Source organism: Prionailurus viverrinus, chromosome C1 (genome assembly GCF_022837055.1).
Source record: "Prionailurus viverrinus isolate Anna chromosome C1, UM_Priviv_1.0, whole genome shotgun sequence".
NCBI lineage: Eukaryota > Metazoa > Chordata > Mammalia > Carnivora > Felidae > Prionailurus > Prionailurus viverrinus.
In genome coordinates, this window is record NC_062568.1 from 110,130,897 (window position 1) to 110,150,238 (window position 19,342).

At 45.3% G+C, this 19,342-nt stretch overlaps 1 protein-coding gene across 6 annotated transcripts; it reads right to left on the reverse strand.

Moving 5' to 3' along the window:
* Window positions 1-194: 194 nt before the first annotated feature.
* On the reverse strand, window positions 195-17,499 carry CD160 (CD160 molecule). 6 transcript variants are annotated; one of them, XM_047872437.1, is made up of 5 exons: window positions 17,300-17,499; window positions 8,556-8,700; window positions 7,545-7,871; window positions 2,745-2,879; window positions 195-513 (listed from the first exon to the last, which is right to left on the reverse strand). In XM_047872437.1, the coding sequence occupies exons 2-5, from the start codon at window positions 8,620-8,622 to the stop codon at window positions 314-316; spliced, it is 729 nt and encodes a 242-aa protein (XP_047728393.1). In that variant the 5' UTR covers window positions 8,623-8,700; window positions 17,300-17,499; the 3' UTR covers window positions 195-313. The 6 variants fall into 6 exon arrangements, with proteins under 6 accessions (XP_047728393.1, XP_047728392.1, XP_047728390.1 ...); XM_047872436.1 differs by having other exon boundaries at window positions 8,556-8,825; XM_047872434.1 differs by having other exon boundaries at window positions 8,556-8,859.
* Window positions 17,500-19,342: the final 1,843 nt, after the last annotated feature.

A 19,342-nucleotide genomic window follows, 5' to 3' on the forward strand; every position in this document is an offset into this window, starting at 1 on the left:
TTTGATGGCTTCCCATTTAGCTCCAGTTAAATTGTCTGTGTTCCTATCTGTTTATTCACAAAGTTTCTCCTGTCAGGAATATCCTGCCATCCCCCCAACTCCTTCTCTCCTTGCTTAACTAGGACAAGAGGTCATCTGTCCAGAGAGAAAGACAAGAGGATTTGTGACTTTAGGAGAAAAGAGAAGGCTGCAAATATTGCTTTGGGCATTTATTTAAAAGGAAAGAGATGTGACCAAAGAGATGGACAAAAACATGGTTGAAGCTGGGCACTTATGCTCCGTGTTGCGGCTTGGCACACAGCTGTTTCTTCCTTCAGCTGCGCTGGGTGGAGGGGGCGATTCTGCCCAATGCCAGGGTCTCTTCATTTCCTTGGTTTCGTGCTGAGTCAGTCACTGGCTCTGGCTTTCTTCTCCTACCTATCTTTGCCTGTTTCTTCTCTCTTCTTTCTAGTGTCAAATAAAAATCTCTTCCAAAAAAGTTGGTGTTCTCATTTTGTTTGGCTTCCTTGTTTACTGTGTTGGAGGAGGGGAAAGGAAAACGTTTTTCTTGGGCACAAAACCACACATACTTATCCAATATTTGAGCGAGAACTGTACACCATCCACTTTTGTAACAGCTGTTCTTTTAACTGGTGACAGGGTGGGAAGAAAGCTTTGATCTGGTGGTGAGGAGAGCAGGTCAAGGAATATGCTCATTTGCCCCACCTTCTATTCCCCAGATTCTTGGCGTATTTAGCATCTCTTTCCCTGTGCTGTCTTCTTCTCTGTATGTGGCAATGTGAAAGGCAGCAAGCTACAGAGTCAGGCTAATCTTGCTGTAACTTTTTTTTTTTTTAAGTTTCTGGCACAGTCTTACAAAGCCGTAGGAAGAAAAAAGAAAGTTGGTATTACTGCCACACAACTTAGATACCCGATGTAATTCATTATTTGGTCCTTGTGACTCAGGAGGGAATGGAAAGGAAAGAAGGAAGGGGTTATATGAGTTGTATCTTACTGCTAACATTGCACTTGCGTCCTCTAGCAAATCTGGGTGGTTTTGGTGGAAGTGGGGAGGACGCCAACCTTTGAGGTCTCTTTGCAGGAAAGTAGGGCAATCAAAGAAGAAATCCGTGCCACTCAAAAAGTTGCAGGTGGATTCTCCATGTGTAGCACCAAAGGCTGGCACAGTGTTAGGAGAGGGACACTCACTGAAGGTGGTTTCATGAGCGGAGGGAGGCCCAGAGATCCAGGGAACTCCCTCATCATCGTTTCGATCATGTGTAAGATAGTAACTTGGTCTGCGTGATCTCTTTGGACCTGAGAAAACGTGTGTCCAAAAGGATGCGTCCTGAACAGTGCCTCTTCCGTAGTTCTGCTTGGGGGGAGTTCTTGAGTTGGGGGGAGAAAGATAAAAGGCACCAACTATCAAAAGTTCATTCTTAACACCCGATTGGAAAGGGGGAAAGCAGAGAGATTCTTTGCTCTAGCATAACTTGGAAGTCAAAGGTGGTAAGCGGTCATAGATTGCAATTTCCTTTTCAGAGTTTTTATTTATGAAGAAATGACATTTATTTTACTGACAGAGTAGCCTGACCATCTGAGGGAATTTAGATTCAGTAAATTCGGTCTAAAGGGTCAGACTGCTTGATATTCACCAGTTTCCTCTTGACAACTGTCACAGGCTTCCATTTGGCAACTCCTTGCCAAGGATCACAGATAAGGTCTTTTGCTATTTTGCAGTTAAGGGACTGGAGTAGGGAGTTCTAGGTGGTCCTCTTTCTGGAAACGGGAGGAGGCAATCTCAGAATGGGGAGGGTGGTAAAGGAGAGAGAGAAGGTGCTTAGCATATAGTAGGTAATTACTGACTGAGAGCACACAGTTTTAGAGTGAGAAGGTCCTGTGTTAATTCCCATGAACCGGAGAAACAATCTCTTTGTGCCTGTTTCTTGATCAGGGAATGTTTGCCCGGAAGAATGAGATGAGGTTAGAATCCCCATATGTAAAACCTAACCCATCATGCGAGTTTTCTTTTAAAAAAACAAATTTATTAAGAGCTTACTATGTGCCTGGTACTGTCTTTGTTGGGGTAAATGAGACAAAAGTCCTTGCATTTATAGAGCTTACATTCTGGTGGCACACGAACTGTGGTAGTTACTGATTTGAGGAAAGCTTAAATAAAATGGAATTAGGAATGCCAAGGACAGGCAAAATCCTGCATCAGTGCTGATTATACAAAAATGTAATGGCAAATCATGAGTTCCAGTCTCTGTTACCTAATAGGGAAATTTGTGATGTGCAGAGGACTCAGTTCCAAGTGTTTATATACTCTGCCCATCACCCTTTGCCAAGGAGCTGCACTTCTACAACCCACCTCCAGACCCAGTCTGTCTCTTGCCTTGTTCTTCACCTAATAGGTAAATACCTCTTGCCTTTACTTGTAGCCTGCTGTTGGTCCAATGGGGAGAGGCAGCTGTATTTGTTTATTTGCCTCTCCTACAAGCTTTCTTTCCTAACAGGTCTGACCTCCTATCCAGTGGAAAATGTGTTTCATCCATCTTCCTCTGGGTAATATGAAGTCTTGAGTCCCTTTGGACCAGTTTTGCCCTCGTGTTGGTTCGATGGTTTCCTGTGGACGGCCAGGGCTTGAGCAGCATTTCAGTCTCCCACTCTAGTCTCCCTTTCCACCCATCACCTCCTGGAGGATACTCCAGGTGTCAAAGGTGTAGCACCCTCATTGTAGGTGCTTCAGGCTCTTCTGAACATACCTTGAAGGGCCAGCAGGCTAGTGGCCAGCATCACCCAGACCTTTTGCAGGAAGCCTGAACTGGGAGTGCCTTGACTGTGAGTGAACTCGAGGTGTCTTCTTTGCTTCAATCCTTTGACTGTGTAGTTCCCTGCCTCTGGTTCAAAAGAGAATCAGTGGATCAGGTGAGGGTTTCAGAAATCATTAATACCTCCTTTTGCATCATCTCAGGATGGTTGGGGTTTTTTTTTTGTTTGTTTTGGTTTTGGTTTTGGTTTTTGTTGTTTGTTGTTTGTTTTATCTCCAAGGATAGCTCTCAGCACAATTTATTCCCCAAATAAATATTTTTTAACATTTATGGGTAGTGATGATGATTTACTTAATTAAGCAGCAGTGAACTGATACAGAATCTACTGTATGTCACACTGGGGATACAAACAGGCCTACCTTAAAGGAATTTTATTATTTTTTTTTTCATGTTTATTTTATTTATTTTGAGAGAGACCATGAGCAGGGGAGGGGCAGAGAGAGAGAGAGAAACCCAAGCAGGCTCTGTGCCGTCAGTGCACAGCCTGATGCAGGGCTCCAACTCACAAACCATTGAGATCATGACCTGAGCCAAAATCAAGAGTCAGACATTTTTTTTTAATTTTTTTTTTAACGTTTATTTATTTTTGAGACAGAGAGACAGAGCATGAATGGGGGAGGGGCAGAGAGAGAGGGAGACACAGAATCGGAAGCAGGCTCCAGGCTCTGAGCCATCAGCCCAGAGCCCGACGCAGGGCTCAAACTCACGGACCGCGACATCATGACCTGAGCCGAAGTCGGACGCTCAGCTGACTGAGCCACCCAGGCGCCCCAAGAGTCAGACGTTTTTTAACTGAGCCACCCAGGCGCCCCTTGATTGTACCTTTTAAAATCTGTCTTATTTTCTTAAAAAATGTTTTAATGTTTTTTTATTTTTGAGAGAGAGAGTGCAAGCTGAAGAGGGGCAGAGAGAGAGAGGGAGACACAGAATCCGAAGCAGGCTCCAGGCCCTTAGCTGTCAGCACAGAGCCCGACACGGGGCTCGGGCTCATGAACCGTGAGATCATGACCTGAGCCAAAGTCAGACACCTAACTGACTGAGCCACGCAAGCGCCCGAGTCTTGTTAGACAGCCAACATAGCTTGGTCACCTTGGACTTGATTGCCCCCAAATCTCATTTAAAAACTATCTTCTGGAGTGTGTCAAGCAGAAGTTAAAATCTTGGGCTTTGGAATAGATCTGGGTTTTTATCTACCATTTACTAGCTGAATGAATTTACCCAGATTAGCTTTGAGCCTGACTTTTCACGTGACAAGATTAGGCCCAACCTCAAAAAGGCCATGAAGATCGAAAGAATTGATCTATCATTCAGCGCAATGCCTGGCACACAGTAAGCACTCAGTAAATGGTAGACATTGTTTACAGACACTATGTTACCTGTCCAGCTTTGTTTCACCCTCCAAAAGGAACCTCATCTCTGCATTTGGTGAGCATCCATATGTGCTGACACTAATACTCAAATAAACCGAGAGGATGAGAAAGGCATTTTATCTCACAGCCATCACAAGTAGAAATGCTTAGGGTGTATTAGGAGAACGTGACTAGGTTATAGACTACATAGATTAGCTTATAAGGAGAAGGGCTCTTCTGCTCCGATTCGGTTCTGCAAGCTTAGCACTGCCTGTGGGATGCACAATCAACAGGACAAGTATGAGAAGAACGACAGAGGAGTTTCCACTAGTAAAATCAGCTGGAACAGGATTCACATAAATGGTAGAATGAAATTGTATAGAGTGTCCAATACCAGGCAAAAGTGATTCAGACATCGTCTCGTAGACACTGGAAAGCCCTTAACACTCTGAATAGTGGTGTGGCATGTACAAATTAGCATTTTAGAAAGAGATCAGATGGCAATGTGGATTGAAGACAGATGGTATTTAGAGTTGATGGACTATTAGGTAACGGCTCGGTTCCAGGTCCAGAGGTAGGATGTGGGAGGAGAAATAAAGATGAACGAGACACACTCGGAATTCAAGGGGCTTGTCAGGAGACTTGGAATATTTTCAGTGTGAGATGATGAAGACTTGGAAAACCCCTTTGGGAAGAAAGGAATGAAAGTAGGAAAGAACTAGTAGTATTTAGTAACTGACTGGATGGGGAAGAGAAAAAAGGCACCAAGATTTCAACTGTAAATCATGGGCAGAACTAGGGTCTCAGGTTGAGTGTGAGGAGATGGCAAGCGGGACAGTTGTCAGTGAAAACATTAAATTGAAACTTAGGAAAGAAGTTAGAGCTGGAGAAATTGATTCATGGGTCGGTTTGCAGGGAGGTGCAGGTTAAAATCAGGAGGGTATGAGAACTTAGGAGAGAGCACAAAGATGGAAGAGGGGAGGAGTGAGTCTGAGGGAATGAATTCACACGTTTGAGAGGTGGGAGGAGGAAACAGTGACAGACTAAGAGAGAACAGACAGGTAGGAAACCTGGGAAGTACAGAGTCACAGAAGCTGATAGAGATTGGGAGTTTGGTAAGGGGGGGAATGGGAGGGCTGACTGGAAGCAGGGTCAGAGGGGAAGGTACCAGGAAGCAAGGAAGAAACTCTAAATTAGTCTAGACTGCAGTAGAAAATGTGGGTTAACTGCTAACCATAGGAGATGATGAAAGCATTTGTTAAAAGGTTCCAGGCTGGGTTTTTATTTGGGAGGGAAGTAATTTATTTCTATTTTTCTTAAAGTTAAAACATAAGATAGTACTTGAAAGTTCATAGAGCATAATAACAGTGTCCTTTAGTCTTCCTATGCTTATTCCCTAGAGACAACAACCACTGTCAACTCTGAGCTGTTTCATTCACCATATTCTGAAATAGTGTGCTTATATTGCCACTTCTTGATGATAAAGTTTAGACGTTATTGATTTTCTGTTAAAGAAGATGAGGATATGTTTCTCTTAAACCTCTACCTCCTTCCCCGTTTCTGCATCTTTCACAAATCATTATATTACACATTTTAGTTAAATTAATTTTTAGATGATGTGGTTTCTGTAAATGTTACCTATTACAGAGCCAAGTTGTGCGCCATGATTAGGCTTCCTTTTGTAAAATTTAGTGTTTTCCCTGGAGATAATGATGACTTTAATTTTTTTTAACCAGGCAAAATTTTCCATATCTGTGTCTTTAATCCTTCATCCAATCTATCACAGGCCTTCAGAAAGAAGACCTATCAATTCAATTTTTACCCACTATACATCTTCCAGAGTCCCCTTTCTCTTGTTCCTTTTGGACTAATTGCCTGTTTTGGCCCTTTTCCATTCCAGGGTTTCCTTATCTATTTTCCCTATTAGAGTCCTTACTTTCCTGGATCCCATTTTATCCACTCTACCTATTTACTTTCCTGTTTTTTTGAAGCAGACCTCTGGTGGCTTCTTAAGATCACATTGATGGCTTTTTTTTTCTTTTCCAGTCATTGCATGTCTGTCTTTATTCTTTCCTCACATGTGATTGGTAGTTTGGTTGGGTATTCAATTCCAATTAGAACATAATTCTCGGGGTGCCTGGGTGACTCAGTCAGTGAAGCGTCTGACTTCTGGTTTCGGTTCAGATCATGATCTCACAGTTCATGAGTTCAAGCCCTGCCTCAGACTCTGTGCTGACAGCATGGAGCCTCCTTGGGATTCTCTCCCTCTCTTTCTACCCCTCCCCTGCTTGCTCTTTCTCTCTCTCAAAATAAATAAATTTTAAAAAGAACATAATTCTCAGTTTTGAAGGCTTGCTCCTTTCGGAATATAGAAACACAGAGTCACGCACTGCAGGGTATATGAGGAAGTCATATATAAAGCTGAGGCTGGAGTAACCATATTTAGGTTTTGTCAAAGTAGTAACAGAATAGGGGAGTATGCACAAAATGAAGGAAATATGCAGAGATGAGAGGCCTTGCTGCCCCAGAGACATTGAGATCGTAACTCTTTTTAAGTTCTGTTGGATTTCTGGTGTCTGATTCCAGAAATAAAACTCATAAATGCCAGCTATGCTTCCTGTTTTATTATTTTTTTCCTTTTAACCTATGGCAGCTTGAGTGGGTTTCTGTTTCTTAAAACTAAGATCTTGGGGCGCCTGGGTGGCGCAGTCGGTTAAGCGTCCGACTTCAGCCAGGTCACGATCTCGCGGTCTGTGAGTTCGAGCCCCGCGTCAGGCTCTGGGCTGATGGCTCGGAGCCTGGAGCCTGTTTTCAATTCTGTGTCTCCCTCTCTCTCTGCCCCTCCCCTGTTCATGCTCTGTTTCTCTCTGTCCCAAAAATAAATAAACGTTGAAAAAAAAAAAAACTAAGATCTTAAAACTAACGCTCTTAAGACAACCATCCGTTTTATCTAAAAGCCATATCTATCACAGCCTGAAGGCTCAGTGCCTATATTTAGAAATAGAACCACATTTGTGAGAGATCTCTGAATCAGAACCAAGAAGCCTAAATTCCAGACCTCTATCTGCTTCTACTGGCACTGGTCAGTGAGACAAATTGAACAATTTGCTTTACCTTCTTGTGACTCAGTCTCAGTGTCAATCAAAATTGAATGGCTTACCTCAGTAAGATTTTTAAAATTAAAGACAAAATGAGACCACTTTTGTATCCATGCTTTGAGGAGAGGTGGCATTTGCTGGTGGGACTGGTGGGAAATGACCGAGTCATGGGAAGGACTCTTCCCCCAAGGAGACTCCTACCCAGGACCCGAAGTAGCTACTTCTGGCTCCAGCCGCCGACCCTGCTTACTATCTCATCTGGTGGCATTTGGGAGATCAGAGCTTACCTGTGACTAAAACAGAGAAAAAGTGGCCCTGAAGGCGCATATCTGGCCTCTGGCTTGTGGCACAACACTGGTAGGTCCCGCTGTCCGATGGTGTGGCATGGTTTATGGTGAACACCAACTGAGATGATCTTTCGCTGATGCCATCTTCCCTGGGATCCCGTCGAAGTCTCAGTTGCCGCAGGCTGGTCTCAGGGAAACAGCCCGAAGACCTGTCCTTGCACAAAAACACTATAGCACCCTCAGCCTCTTCTTTTGTATGCCGCAAAGTACAGATCAAGCTTAATTGCTTTCCATCCTGGGAAAATGAGCTGAGGATGTGCAAGCACCCTGGAAGGGGAAGGGGGAGGAATTAGGCCCAGGAGGCCGGGTATACATGGCCGACTAATTCATTCACAGAGAAATGTTGAGCAGATGTGGAGGCTAACAGACGTTAAATACCACCCCTTAGACGAGTAGTCTACAGCCTATACCCCTATCTGAGGGAGACCTGCAATCCCAGTTATTCATTAATTCAGAAATGACTTCTATTTTATTTCTACTCTCCAAATGGAACTTGCATAGGACCTTTACTAAAAGTACTTTTGTATACATCTAATCCTCGGTATAGCCCTAGACACATGTGTTGTTCCCATTTTATAAACTGAGGTACATGGGGGTTAAATGGGTTATATACTTGACACATATTGTAGTATCTGAGTCTCAAACCCGGGATTCATAAAGTTGGAAATGTGTAAGATGCTGAAAGAATCTTCGATTGAGGTCCAGATTACCGGGCTCTCAGCAACACATAGCAACACACAGGGGCAGAATGTCTGATGGGGTGGGCAACAGTATTCGTTTTAACAAAAAACATGAAACTATGTTTTTGCCCTTTCACTAGTGTCAAGAGGCAGTGGGTTCTTTTCTTCCCCACCAGAGAAAAAAATCTTGGGATCCATCCCTTCTCACGAGTACGGGATTTTCCCTGATGGCTGTCTCTGCTCTGGGGATCTGGGGGTGGGCTGTCCTCACCACCAAGTCGGATGTCCACCATTGCCAGCAGAATGGCCAGGACCAAGCAGCCTCTGCCAGGTGCCATCAGGGTCCGGCACGTTGTCAGCAGCTGCAGAAACTCAAAGCAAACGTTGGCTCCAGTGATGTCCTTGGCCTCGATTTCCTGAAAGCACATGGGGATTCCTAGACAAGGCCTTCCGGGCTCCAAGACCATCTCCCTGTTCCAGGCACTAGCTTAAGTTGGCTTAAGTCAGGTGGAGGAAGGCTTGGCCATGAGGGTCCAGCTGGCTGGGAAATGAGATAGTTTATCAAGTGAGGTATGCTGGAGAGGAGAGAGGACAAAAGAGGTAAGACACCTATACAGGGAGACACTAAAGGCTCTATTGTCAGAATACTTTTTTCTAAATTAAGTTGGATTACTGGGTCAACGAATATGAACGTTAAAATTTTTTCTGCTGGACACCTGGGTGGCTGAGTCAGTTGAGCGTCTGACTTCAGCTCAGGTCATGATCTCACGGTCTGTGAGTTCGAGCCCTGTGTCAGGCTCTGTGCTGACAGCTCAGAGCCTGGAGCCTGCTTTGGGTTCTGTCTCTCTCTCTCTCTCTCTGCCCCTCCCCTGCTCATGCTCTGTCTCTTTCTCTCTTTCTGTAAAAAATAAACATTAAAAAATTTTTTAAAAAATTTTTTTTCTGCTATATATTATCAGATTGCTCTCCAAAGATATGGTTGAAACTCAGATGTTCAAGAATGTGCTTGTCAGCACTGGATACTGTCATATTTTTTCCAGTTTGATGAATTGGATCAATTTGAGATCTAAAAAGTTAGATCTCACTGTTGTTTTATTTTGCATTTCCATATCTAGTGAGGGGGAGGATCTCTTCATACATTTATTGGTCAATAGTATTTCCTCTTCTATGAATTGCCTGTTCATTTTTTTTGCATGTTTTTCAAAATCACCTTTTTAAAAAATCAGTTTTTTCTCTGTTAGAGATAGTAACATGACTTTTTTGTTTTAACAAATATTTTCTCCCAATTCATTGTTTATCTTCTGATATGATGTTTCTTTCCATCAGGAAAATTCATGTTTGTGTGTAGTTAAATACAGTGCATCTATCTTTTAAGTCCTCTGTTTCCTGTATTAAGAAGTTTCCCTCAGGTTGGACTTACAGTTTTCTTCCAATATTTTTATTGTTTTACCGTTTATATCCTCTCATCCTAGCTAAGAAAAAGTATCCTCATGTCAAAAAACCCCAAACTGAACCAAAACAGTATATTGCGAAAAATTTCAGAAATGAAATTGAGGACAAGGAACAAGCCACTGTAACTGTAGGGGTCTGCGACATCATGACCTGAGCCGAAGTAGGACACTTAACTGAGCCACCCAGGTGCCCCCTATGCATTGAATCATTTTAATCTTCACAGATACCATTACCTCCTCTTTTCAGGTAAAGATACTTTGCATTTCTTTCCTTCAGAGTGTTTCTTAAATTTTCCTAAACCTAGAAAACTTGGTGGCACTCTGATCCCACTTGTCTCAGGTTCTCACCTGGCCCGTTCCCTCACCTGTATAATGAGGTGGCTGTCTACTTCAAAATATTGAAAAACAAGCCTCAGCAACACAGATCTGAATGTGGCATTCTCCCCAGTTAAAAGATCTCAGTGACTCCACACAGTTGACATTTATCATTCTTCTGGCTACCCAGTAGTATCTTCTGGTGGAACCAGCCTCCCTCTCTTTTCTCCTCTCAGTACCTCCCTGTGAGTCCTCATAGAAAGTAGAGCTCCGATGCTCTCTTCAGGAGCCCAAAGGACCAGATACACTTTCTTCCTACCCTCCGAAAGCTGGGGTTGGGCCAGTGAGGTGTTCCCATCAGGCATTTGGGTCCTGAGGACATGCTGCAAAGATGAGGTAGAGGTAGAATGACACTCCCTCGTGGGATTCCTTCCTAGTCTGGTGCTTCCTCCTCCCACCCCTGAATCACCATCCTAGCCGACCCAAGATACAATTCACTGAATACCCTAAGCTATTTCAAACCTGCAGATTTCTGCCCATTTTGTCTACTCTTTCGGAGATGCCTTCCTTTCTGTCTCTGCCTGAGAAACTCTTTTTTTCATTTCATTTTTTAAAAAATATTTATTCATTTTTGAGAGAAGAGTACAAGTGGGGAGGGGCAGAGAGGGAGACACAATCTGAAGCAGGCTCCAGGCTCTGGTCAGCTCAAACTCATGAACCATGAGATCGTGACCTGAGCTGAAGTTGGATGCCCAAATGACTGAGCCACCCAGATGCCCCTCTTTTTTTTTTTTTAATTAAAAAAAAAAAGTTTATTTATTTTGAGAGACAGAGAGGAAGAGAGAGAATCCCAAGCAGGCTCCACACTGTCAGTGCAGAGCCTGATCTCACAAACCATGAGCTCATGACCTGAGCCAAAACCAAAAGTCAGATGCTCAACTGAGTCACCCAGCTGCCCCTCTGCCTGATAAACTCTTAATCATCCTTTAAATTCCAGCTTATAGCCCAATAAGGGGAAACCACAATAAAATAAAATGAAAATAAACTAATGGAATAAAAGGAAAATGGAGGAAAGTGAAAATTAGGAATAAGAAAGAAGAAAAAAATCATAAATGTAATTGGAACTAAAAATGAAAAGGGATATTTTTGTATTACCTTAAGCTGAAGAGTTAGAAAATCTGGTTGAAATAAATAATTTTCTATGAAAATACAAATGGCCAAATTGACTCAAAAAAATAGAGGAAACCTAAAGGGCCCAATGACCATGGAAGAAACAGAAAATTATTTGGTAGTACTATCTTTCCAGAAAGCACTACTTTGGATAGTTTATAAATAAATTCTTTGAGATATTTTGATGTTGTTCAAACTGATAGCATAGAAAAAGAAGGAAATCTCATTTCTTGTTACTAACACCAAAACTTTAAAGCCTAAAGAAGACTGCAGACCAATCTGACTTATGTGAACATTCGTGTAAAATCCTAAATAAAACGTTAACAAATCAATCAAGCAGGATATTAAAAATGTAACACACCATGACAAATGGAGTGGAATTTATCTTAGAAATTCTTGGATGTTTCAATATTAGGAAATCTATTAATATCAGTTACTATGTTAATAAATCAAAGAAGAAAGTCAATATTCTGATAAAATCTCATATTCATTCCCATGAAAACTCTAAGGAAAATGGTGACAGTTGAGTATTATTCAACATAATGGAGAAATATCTATCTCAAATAAAATTCTAGAATCATATTTAATGGTAAAATATAAGATCATTTCTATTAAGATTAGGAGAAAGGCAAAGGTGCTTCCTATTACCTTTATTATTTTCTATTTTTCTGGGAACATTAGTCATTGCATTTAGACAAGAAAATAAAGTTAAGGGTATAAATACTGGAAATCTTGAGGCAAAATATTTCCACTTGATGTAACTTTTTTTTTTAATGTTTATTTTTGAGAGAGAGAGAGAGAGAGAGAGAGACAGACAGACAGACAGAGTATGAGCAGGGGAGGGGCAGAGAGAGATACACAGAATCTGAAGCAGGCTCCAGGCTCCGAGATGTCAGCACAGAACCCGATGCAGGACTCAAACCCACAAACTGGGAGATCATGACTTGAGCCAAAGTCAGACACTCGACTGACTGAGCCACCCAGGCGCCCCTGATGTGACTTGCATTTGGAAAACCCAAGAGAATTAAGAATATTAGAAACAATGAAAGAATATTAGAAACAACAGATATTCAGGGAATATCTGAATAGGCAGTTCACAAAATAGGAAATGTAATGAAAAGTTGTTCAGTCTTAATAGGGAAGTGCAGTTTTAAAAGTTCAGAGTCCAGGGGCGCCTGGGTGGCTCAGTCGGCTGAGCATCCGACTTCAGCTTGGGTCATGATCTCACGGTCTGTGGGTTCGAGCCCTGCATTGGGCTCTGTGCTGACAGCTCAGAGCCTGGAGCCTGCTTCGAATTCTGTGTCTCCCTCTCTCTCTGCCCCTCTCCCACTCATGCTCTGTCTCTCTCTGTGTCAAAAATAAACATTAAAAAAAATTAAAAAAAAAAAGTTCAGAGTCCAGAATTTCAGAATTACCACCCAACAGATGAGCACAAATGAAAATGATCAATAAATCCAATTCAGGGTGCCTGGGTGGCTCAGTCCATTGAACTTCCAACTCTGGCTCAGGTCGTGAGCTTGTGGTTCGTGAGTTTGAGCCCCGCATTGGGCTTTCTGCTGTCAGCACAGAGCCCACTTTGGATCCTCTGTCCCCCTTCTCTCTCTGCCCCTCCCCCACTCATGTGCACGCACACGCTCTCTCTCTCTCTCTCTCTCTCAAAAATAGATAACCATTAAAAAAAAAATAAATCTGATTCTACTGAGAGTCTTGGGAAATACGTACAATAGTTCACCCTGGGTGAAAATATACCCTGTACTTTTGGCTCTGCTTATAGAAATAAAAACATGAGTGTGATGGAATATATGTTTAAGGATATTTGCTGCAACAGTATTTACAATGCCAAAAAACTAGAGAAAAGGTAAACACCCATCGGTCAGAGAATGGTTGAATAAATTATGGCATATCCATAGTATAGAGTATTATGTATTTATAATTTACATAAAATAATAAGATAAACATATAACATAAATAAAATTTAATCAGATACTCACAAAATAAATACATAAAATTATAAGTATTTCCTGGATACAACTGCTAGTCAGAAAATATGATAGAAGTAGAAATGCCACTCATAGCAACAACAACAAAAATCCCATAAAATTCCCAGGAATTTAAAATGTAGCAAGATTGTATTAGGATCTATAGGATAAAAACTGTGAAGTGCTGTTAGCAAAAGAAAATCTAAATAAAGACAATTGTTGATTTTCTCTATACTTCTCTATTAATGTGCCACGATCCTAATAAAATCCCAGTGATCTGGCCCCCAGTGCTGCTGCCCTAGCCCTGACCTCTTGTTCCCTGTCCTGTGTTGTTATACTTTCATGCTGTTCCATGTCTTCATCAGAATGTCTGGCTGACTCTTGAAGCAAAACATTGAAACATTTAGTGACATGCTTTTGTGTCTAGCTACAAAGTAACATCTGACTTGAAAAGGAAGATAAAGAAGGATTGCAATTACTCATTTAGCCTAGGTTTGTAGTTAAAAGCATAGACTCTGGAGGCATCTAGGTGGCTCAGTCAGTTAGGTGTCCGACTTTGGCTCAGGTCATGATCTCAGTTTGTGGGTTCAAGCCCTGCATCAGGCTCTGTGCTAACAGCTCAAAGCCTGGAGCCTGTTTTGGATTCTGTGTGTGTCTCTCTCTGCACCCCCACCCCACTCACGCGCTCTTTCTCTCTCAAAAATAAATAAACATTAAAAAAAAAAAAATGCATGGGCTCTGGGGCCAGACTGCTTGTGTCTAAGACCGGATCCAAAACTTACTAGTTGTGTGACAGGCAAGTTTCTTAGGCTCCTGGGACAGGAACTGTGCTCAGCCCTTAATAAATAAATGGGCATATTTGACAAACACTGAACACCTCTGATGTGTCAGGCACCATAGGGCACAGAGAGATCATTAAAACCGAGGCAGACTGTCCTAGTGGTTCTATGCAGCCTTTAGTCAGAAGGACAGGTCTATAATCTGGCTTTGACACTTACTAGCTAGCTGTGTGATGTTAGGCAAGTTTCTTAACCTCTCTGAAAAACAGCTTACTGAGCTATAAAATGGTGCTAATATTCTCTTCCCAGGGCTGTTGTTGGGGTTAAAGGAGGCAACCATGTAAACTAGTTACCTGGTATAATGCCAGTATAGTGGCTGGCATAGAGTAAGGGCTCAGTAAATGTTAGCTATGATTATTTTTATGCTTCCTCATATTGGGGGCAATTTACAGTGTCCCATGCAACATCCACATACACAATTGTGTTCAGTTCTTCTAAAACACAGCTATTATGGTTATTTAAAAATCTGTCACTTTTACTAAGCATATGGAAGCTTAGAGAGGCACTGTGAGTAGCTTAAAATCACCGCTTCTAAGTAAAGGAGCTAGGATTCTAATTCCCAAGGTATGTGAGTCTTTCTCATGTCCTTTGTCCCTCTTCTCACAGCTATCTAGCCATTCAGGAACAGCTGCAATCCAAGGAGGGCTTTGATGACAATAATAAGGTCATAAAGTATATCAAGGAATAGGAAAAGAGAAATTCTGAACGAGGGGTCTGGAAAGGCTGCAAGAAGGGAGTGCAGTTAGGCCTTGACAGATGGTTGCTGACTTTGGGGAGCCGGTGGTGAGGGCTGGGGAGATTTGGCCTCCAATCCGGGCTCTGCATTAGCTGTGAGATGTTGAGAAGGTCATGTTCCTTCTCTAGGCGTGTTTCCTGAGGGACTGGTGCAGTGGGATGGGAGGGGGCAGGGTAGGGACTGCTTCCAAGAAGAGAGCTGCAGACTGGCGGGCCGGCTGGCAGGCGCCAGGCTTTTCCCTGTGGCTGGGCCTCGCGGTGCCTAGGGCTGAGCTGGAGCAGAGAGTGTAAGTCTATCGTGGGCGGTTCAAGAGGGCCGGGACGGGTGGGGGCCATGGGGGAAAGGATGCTCTTGGTGTAGGTGACCTTGGTGCCCGGAGGGGGGGCACCCCGGCGTGACGCGGGCAAGGCCCGGCGTGGTAGGCACAGCCGCTTCTGCACTCTGACCGCTAGAGGGCGCTGCTTTCCAGATGGAACAGGGAAGGCCCGTGAGCCGCCGGGGCGTGAGGCAGGGCGTGCTGCCACCCGCGGAAACCCTGAACTACTGGGAGAGGTGTAGGGGGTGCAAGGTCGCGTCCGGTGGGTCCTGGGGGCGCAGCCTGTGCTAGAACAGCAACTGGCCCTCCACAGCGGGAAGAGATGGTGGACAGGGAAATGGGACTCTCTGGGCAAGCCCCGGAATCGGCAAGGGTGACAGGTGAGGATGGCATCCTCAACTTTCAGCCTTCCTTGGGCCCCCTGAACTATGCTGGCTGCCCAGGGCCTGTGGATGCCGAGGATGCGCCTCCGGAGGTAAGCACCCTCCTGGCCCCTGACCTTGTAAAGGTGGGGGCACGTGAAGTCCCAGATTCCAATCCAAGCTTCCTGTGGCCTCCGGCGCGTTACTAACCTTGCCCAGCCGCTCATTCCTCTTGTGTTTAAAACTCCTTTCTGCGAAATGTTGCGATAATTAAGTGATACATGAATCTGTGCCCGAGGTTTTCTGGGGCGTGGGGACTGTCGCTGGTGGGGACACGACGGTAAGGAAGAGGCTCTTCTCTTTGCTGCTAAAGCCCAGATCTGACCTCTCAGGGGGGCTGGAAGGTTAGCAATCAGCCTCACAAATACTTGTTTGCAACTCTCCCGCGAAGCTGAGAATGATGCCCCCAGACCCAGAGATGGGATTGCATCCGCCTCAACCTCGACTTCCTTAAACTAGAAACAGATTAGTAAATACACTGAGGTTAGCATTTTAGGAGGCCCTGGAGCAGTTGCCTGCTTTCTCAGGCTTGTGGCTCTTAACCTCCTGGGCACACCCAGCCAGTAACCATCAGTAACCATCATAACTTCATAGTAGTGATGAGTGTAGGCAACATTTTGAGAAATCCATGACAATTGTAATGAGATGTGAAAATATTTCTGATTTCTGTTGATGGCAAATTCTGTTGAGGCTCGTTGCCGACATTCGTGATCGAAGCAAAGGCTAACTTTCAGCTAGAGACTGGTGGAAATAAATAATGTTTCTCCCAGATTCAGGAATCCCATGAATGGACCCCCCAGTTAAGAATTCCTGTAGAACAGGCTCCTCATTTTGCTGTTAGGGAAACTGAGGCAACCAGCTCTCCTGATTTCGAAGTGAAATGTCTTCCACTAAAGTGCATAACTCTGGAACTTGGAGGAAAAATATTTATTTATTTAATTTGAGAGAGAGAGAGAGAGAGAGCTCAAGCAGGGGAGAGGGTCAGAAGGAGAGAGAGAGAGAGAGAGAGAGAGAGAGAGAATCTTCAGCAGGCTCCATACTCAGCATGGACCCAGACTCAACTTGAGCCCACGGCCCTAGATCATGACCTGAGCAGAAATCAAGAGTTTGATGCTCACCGACTGAGCCACCCAGGAGCCCGAAGGGAAACTGTTTCTAAACCATTATTTTCACCCTGAAATTCCCAAGTTGACTCTCCACAACATGCCAGTTGGCCTGAAGCCCCCTCCTGTTGGTGTTACCCCCAGAGCAAACATCTGCAGTGTGAAGTTCCCTCCGGGGTGCCTTACAGGACCAAGGAGCCCAGAGGCTTGTCCTAGGCCAGGCTTTGAGGGATTCGGAGGAGAGTTGATCCAAAACTTGGTAACCTCCTCTAGTAACCACCTCCTTTTTCTTGGTGAGAACGACCCTTTGTCACTCATCACCTGTGAGCACTGAACAAAAGACAGTGGCCTAGAGGCTCCAGGACCACAGGAGAGGCTCCCTCGCGTACAGTTGCTTCAAGGAGCTCGCCCAGATTTCCCTGCCATGAACACACAGTACGGTTCTTTCTCACTTGAGGTGCCAGAATGGGGCCCGTTCCCCTGAAAGCCTGCAGGGGAAGGGCGAGCATGGTGGCCCAGCTGGCACCGAGTAACACTTCTGTTTCCCAGGCTCCCGAGGGTAAAGGACATTTCAAAAATCAGGGTTTCTCAGGGACCCCACCGGGAGCCTGTCCTTACATGAGCAGTTCTGTCAACTGTCCCATCCCTGCTCCTGGACCCCGGGTCCCCAGCGGGCCTTATTACCTCCGGACTGACGTCCTTCTTTCTTGCTCGTAGGCCGGGGGCTCTGGTGAAGGCACTTTGATGGAGCCTCAGCCCCTGACTTGCTCCTCGGGCGTCTCCCACTTCCGTCACTGCTCACACCTTCACGGCTGGTATATATGGTCTTTGAAAACCACAGCATGGGTTTTTGTAGCAGGCAGGGGTCGGCCTACTTCTCTCTCCTCCACCCCCACTGTGCCTTTTTTTTCTCTACCACCCCATCCTCTGCTCCTTTCTCCTTTTCCTCTTCCTTTCTTTGTGTGTTAGGGACAGACTCTGTCTGCTGAGAGGGCTGAGAAAAAGTGCTCTTGGAAATTGCTTTCTTCACATTCGGGGACAAAGGCTTTTCACTCGGTGATTCAGAATAAAGACAAGACGGGTAATAGAATGACTAGGAGATGTAAGGACAGCCACGTGCTGTCACGTATAAAGAAGAATAGCAAGTCTTCCTGAGAGACTTAAAGACAGAACAGAGTAGGGGCACCTGGATGGCTCAGTCGGTTGAGCGTCTGACTCTCGATTTTGGTTCAGGTCATGGCCCCAGGGTTGTGGGGTCGGACCCTGCGTCGGGCTCCGCACTGAGCATGGAGCCTGCTTGGGACTCTGTCTCTCCCCTTTGCCTCTGCCCCCTTCCCCTCTCACACACTCTCTCAATCTCTCTCTCTAAAAAAAAAAAAAAAGAACTGGGCAGAGTAGAGAGCAGCTCCAGGTTGAAGGGAGAGAAGGAGGGTGGGGCTATGAGGGAGGCTGGGGCGGGCACCGGAGACAGGGAGCGGGGCAGCCCAAACAGTCCTGTACGTACTGGTGAGCAGGTAGGTGGCTGACCTATGACGCCTCGAGCCATTTCCATTCTGCTCTGTTCTGTTTCTTCTTGGTCACTGGTGGCTGGGGGGATTGCTGGGATTACTCCTAAACTCTAGTGTTGTGCACTTTGGTGGGAAGAGCACCGATCTGAGTGAGAGTGAGAAGCTAACTTCTGCAAGGTCCTAACTTCTGCAAGACTGGGCCAGGCTCTGTGCCAGGGGGCACCCAGAGCAGCAGGAAGCCCCGTGGTTCTGCAACAAACACCCAGCATGATTGCTAACCAATGGCAGGCTCCCCAGGAGCCCAAGAGGTGTCATCAGAAGTGGGGTTGGGGAAATTTTTCATGACTGATCTAGAGTCACTCTCACCCGTGTGCGGCCAGGGAGTTCCTGTTCTGGGGCCCTCTGTGGTCCCCAGTAGAGTGCTCTGGGGTCTGAGGTCCTTTGAGGAGGCCCCACCAAAGTCATCGTGTTGTCAGGTGGACAGCCATCAGTTCTGTCTCCTGATTCTGCTACACTGCTCAGCTTTCACAACACAATGTGCTGGTTCCTGGGGGATGGAAACCAGCGTCGGGCGTTGGGGTAGGGGGGGAGGCCTTTGCTCCCATCTACGGTCTCTCACCGCCACCCGGGGCACAGGGTGGTCCACCGCAGCCCAGAGGATGCCTGGCTCCACGGACGTGAACTGCTGAATGGGGCCAGGGGTTTGCTAACCCAGTCCCCACAGCAGTGGTCGCATTCGTGACTTCTCTGTTCCTTCAAATGGAGATTTGTCCATGCTTGTCTCTGTGGATACTCAGAAGGCTGGCCATGACAGCCTTCAGCCTGTCTCATCGGCCGGGAGGCTGTGCAACAGTGAGGAGGATGTTGAGGGTAAGAGGAGCTGAAGGTGAGAAAGCCGTGGATATGCGAGCTTGGGGCCCCACGGAGCACCGGCGGACACTCGTGTGTTCGCACTTAGTTGCAAACCCCGCCACTAAGTTGCACTTAGTTGCAAACCCCTCCACGTTCTGCAAAGAGCTCAGGCGTGAAACTGAACGGCAGAGGACTGCTCTCGCACCAGTCGGGGAGCGTCTGTCCATCGTGCAGACACTTGCGTACGTGATTTCCTTCAAGGGCTGCTTCTGCTCCCTCCTCACTGAAGCTGTTGTGTCCTGGGCACCGTGGGGTTGGCATGACCGAGCCCCGGCTGGCCCGTTCTCCAGCAGAGCGCGCTTTGTTG

Bases quoted from the DNA above. Each gene is read 5' to 3' on its own strand.
- CD160 (XM_047872436.1), bottom strand. From the start codon at position 8,751: ATGGTCTTGGAGCCCGGAAGGCCTTGTCTAGGAATCCCCATGTGCTTT. The intron at 7,872-8,555 runs GTGAGGACAGCC...TTCCCCTTCCAG, and splicing joins GGTGGACATCCGACTTGGTG to GGTGCTTGCACATCCTCAGC. The intron at 2,880-7,544 runs GTAAGCTCTGAT...CTTTTGAACCAG, and splicing joins TTTCTCTGTTTTAGTCACAG to AGGCAGGGAACTACACAGTC.